General features: G+C 35.4%; 1 protein-coding gene across 1 annotated transcript; it reads left to right on the top strand.

Annotated features, from left to right (window-relative positions):
• The first annotated feature begins 703 nt into the window (after positions 1-703).
• LOC102601122 (calcium uniporter protein 2, mitochondrial) lies at positions 704-2,600 on the top strand. The gene is made up of 2 exons (XM_006344767.2): positions 704-1,389; positions 1,954-2,600. Exons 1-2 carry the CDS (start codon positions 799-801, stop codon positions 2,404-2,406), a joined length of 1,044 nt encoding a protein of 347 aa, XP_006344829.1. The 5' UTR covers positions 704-798; the 3' UTR covers positions 2,407-2,600.
• The last annotated feature ends 463 nt before the right edge of the window (positions 2,601-3,063 follow it).

The raw sequence follows: 3,063 nt of genomic DNA, 5'->3' as shown, positions 1-3,063 counted from the left end.
CTATACACACTTGACCAATTCTTACATTGCTTCCCTCCCTAACCAACACGTGTAAATCATTAGTATTAATTTCTTAAGTATTACTACACCAAAGTCCACACAACATATAATCCCCACCCCGTGACTTATTTTCTAACACTCCGACGCTTGTCTTGCGTACAATTCTAACTGGCCACTTGTACGCTCATTATAGTTACTCTTCAAGAAATATCTAATAAGTAGTAGTCATATCACATGAATTATTCAAGAAATTAAATTATACAGATGAAAATAAATAATCCCTAAATTTGCTCTCCCTAACAAGAACAAAATAAATAAAATCTTTTATGATGTTGCCTCGTATTGCGGGGATATTCTTTTTCTACTGCGAATATCTCTGCGGGTATTTCCCACTGAAAATTCAAATTTTTCTCTCCTAAATTTTGTTGTTTACATTATTTTTAGGCGATAATTGAAAGAGTACTAGTTTTAATGCTTCTTTTTATTCGGGCGATCAAACAAATAGTCCTAATTTCTTTTAAAAAAATAAATCATTATTAATGATAAGATTATTTTAAAATTATTAAAATAATCAAGATAAACATGACAAGTAAAACAAGTCGGAGTGAGTAATTACCACGTCAGTTTTCAAAATTTTAACGTAGAAGCTGGCTGTCATATCGTCACATAGAATGGACCTATAAATACTCCAACTCATGGCTTCTTTCTTCATCATCGTTGAACAATCCAAATCCTAAACCAAAATCTCCCATTTATTCAAATCTATTTTTTCTCTCTTTCTGAAACCTCTTATTATCAATGGCGTTCAAAAAAACTCTAGCTCAGCGTCTTTCCAATGTATACAAAACCACCGGTTTTTCCATTTCTGCTTGTCGCATATCTTCATCATCCATGTCAGCCAGAAAGCTGGTCCCTCCTCATCCTGACGACAAAATCGCTCCAGATCCCGGAGATAATGGAATTTTCCGCCGATTCATCCAGCGGCGACTCATTAACACATATCCGGCGACTTCGCCGGAGCTCCGGTCACTACCTATCGGTGAAAGTCTCATCGAGAAAATCCGTGAAATGGATGTCAACAGAAGCAGGATCAAACTCGATGGATTCCTGCCGCCGCTAGAGATGCGGCCGGAACCGGAGCCGGAGATAACGACGGAGGGGAAATTGACGGTGGCTGATGCGAAGAAGCTGTTAAAAATATCACAATTGGAGATGGTGAAATTGAGGCTAAAGCAAACTGAAAAGAATTGTATTTCGTACCCGGAATTTGTTCAGATCTGCTCTGGAATTAGTTCGAACAATGATTTAGGCATGGAATTCGCGAAGATTCTAGATGATTCTGGAACTGTGCTTGTTCTGGGAAACGTTGTGTTCCTCAGGCCTGATCAGGTTGGTTTTCTTTCACTTTTTTTCATTCTTCTTTTATCAATTAATCTTTTCTCTATGCTTTTGACAGATACACATTAAGATAAATTGCTATTCGTTGGTAATTAGCAGCATTAATATAGAACTTAGTTAAAAAAAAATTGCATTATCGAAAACTGATAGTAGCATTTTCGTGTTTTTTCTCCAGACAGGAAAATGAAACAAAGTTACTCCCAGATCTCTAAAACGAGATGGTGATTTTTATAAAGGAGTGGACCAGTTCGGATCATTTTCAAAGACCCAAAATTTTCTTCCTGAACACCTTCAAGACCTTTATGATAGTTCGAATATAGGGAACAGAGTCAAAAATACCTTTAAACCATGTGTAGTTGGTTAGGAGGAAAATGTCACAACTTAGGTTAGGAAAATGTCAATTTTAAACCTTTTTTCCTATTCCAAACTGATATATATATATATATTATTTTATTTTAAGAAATACTATTTGTATACCACTATATATATGAGCGAAGTCAGATGACGACTATTGTCAAGTGGAATGTTGGTTTTACCCAAACGTTTTGTTTACAGGTAGTGAAAACTCTACAAAGTCTATTGCCAATCCCCGCGAACCAAAATGACCCACAAATGATAAAGGAGCTCAACCAAATGGAAGAGGAAAAAACAGCAATTGACAGAAAAGCAGAGTCATTGGTGCGTAGAGAATTATGGTGTGGGCTAGGCTACTTTGTCATTCAAACAGCAGCATTCATGAGATTGACATTTTGGGAACTCTCCTGGGATGTCATGGAACCAATTTGCTTCTATGTTACATCATTTTACTGCATGGCTGGTTATACTTTCTTCCTAAGGACGGCGAAAGAGCCTTCTTTCGAAGGATTTTTCCAGAGCCGGTTTGTTGCTAAGCAAAAACAACTCATGAAGGTTCGGAATTTTGATCTTGAGAGGTATAACGAGCTCAAAAGAGCTTGTTATCCTCAATCGTCGATGGCGCATCCTGAAAAAACCTTAACGTTTAAATGAACATTTTGTTAGGTAGAAGAATTTAGTTTAGGAATAGTTAAGAAGGGAGTGCAAACGAGTTAAAGAGACATCAATTAGTCTCTCTGTTTTTTTCTTCCCTTTTTTTGGTTTAATTTTTAACTTTCAATGTAACGGTCAATGTATATGCAAATGAAGAGGAATTCCAAATATAAAAATGTGTTTTACCCCAAGTAGTATATGCTTCACTTTGCACTTGCCTTCGTGGTGCTTAGTCAGATTTTCATTATCAAAATAATTAAATTAAAAACAACGCTCCTCAATAAATAAATAAAAATAGATAATTAATTATTATATAGTAATACTATATAGAGATAAACCCCACCAGATCTGTATTTGATCCAAACGAATATGCCAAGAAAGAGGGAGTTGATTAGGGGGAAGTGATATCCTTTACATTATTCTTGGAGATTGTTGGGGAATATTGAATACGACAAACCAAAAATGCTGGAGTTCATTATTTAAATAATCACTCAACTATTTAAAATTATTTTCCTTTTTTTTACAAAAAAATCCCAAAATAATTACGCTTTATAACACTCAAAAAATCATTCAACCAAATTACTCAATCATTCCGATGTCCGAATATACTCCCTCCGTCCCTATTTAGTTGTCCACTTTAGAAATGGCACACAAATT

Source organism: Solanum tuberosum, unplaced genomic scaffold (genome assembly GCF_000226075.1).
Source record: "Solanum tuberosum cultivar DM 1-3 516 R44 unplaced genomic scaffold, SolTub_3.0 scf00060, whole genome shotgun sequence".
NCBI lineage: Eukaryota > Viridiplantae > Streptophyta > Magnoliopsida > Solanales > Solanaceae > Solanum > Solanum tuberosum.
This window is presented reverse-complemented; position numbering and strand designations above follow the sequence as displayed.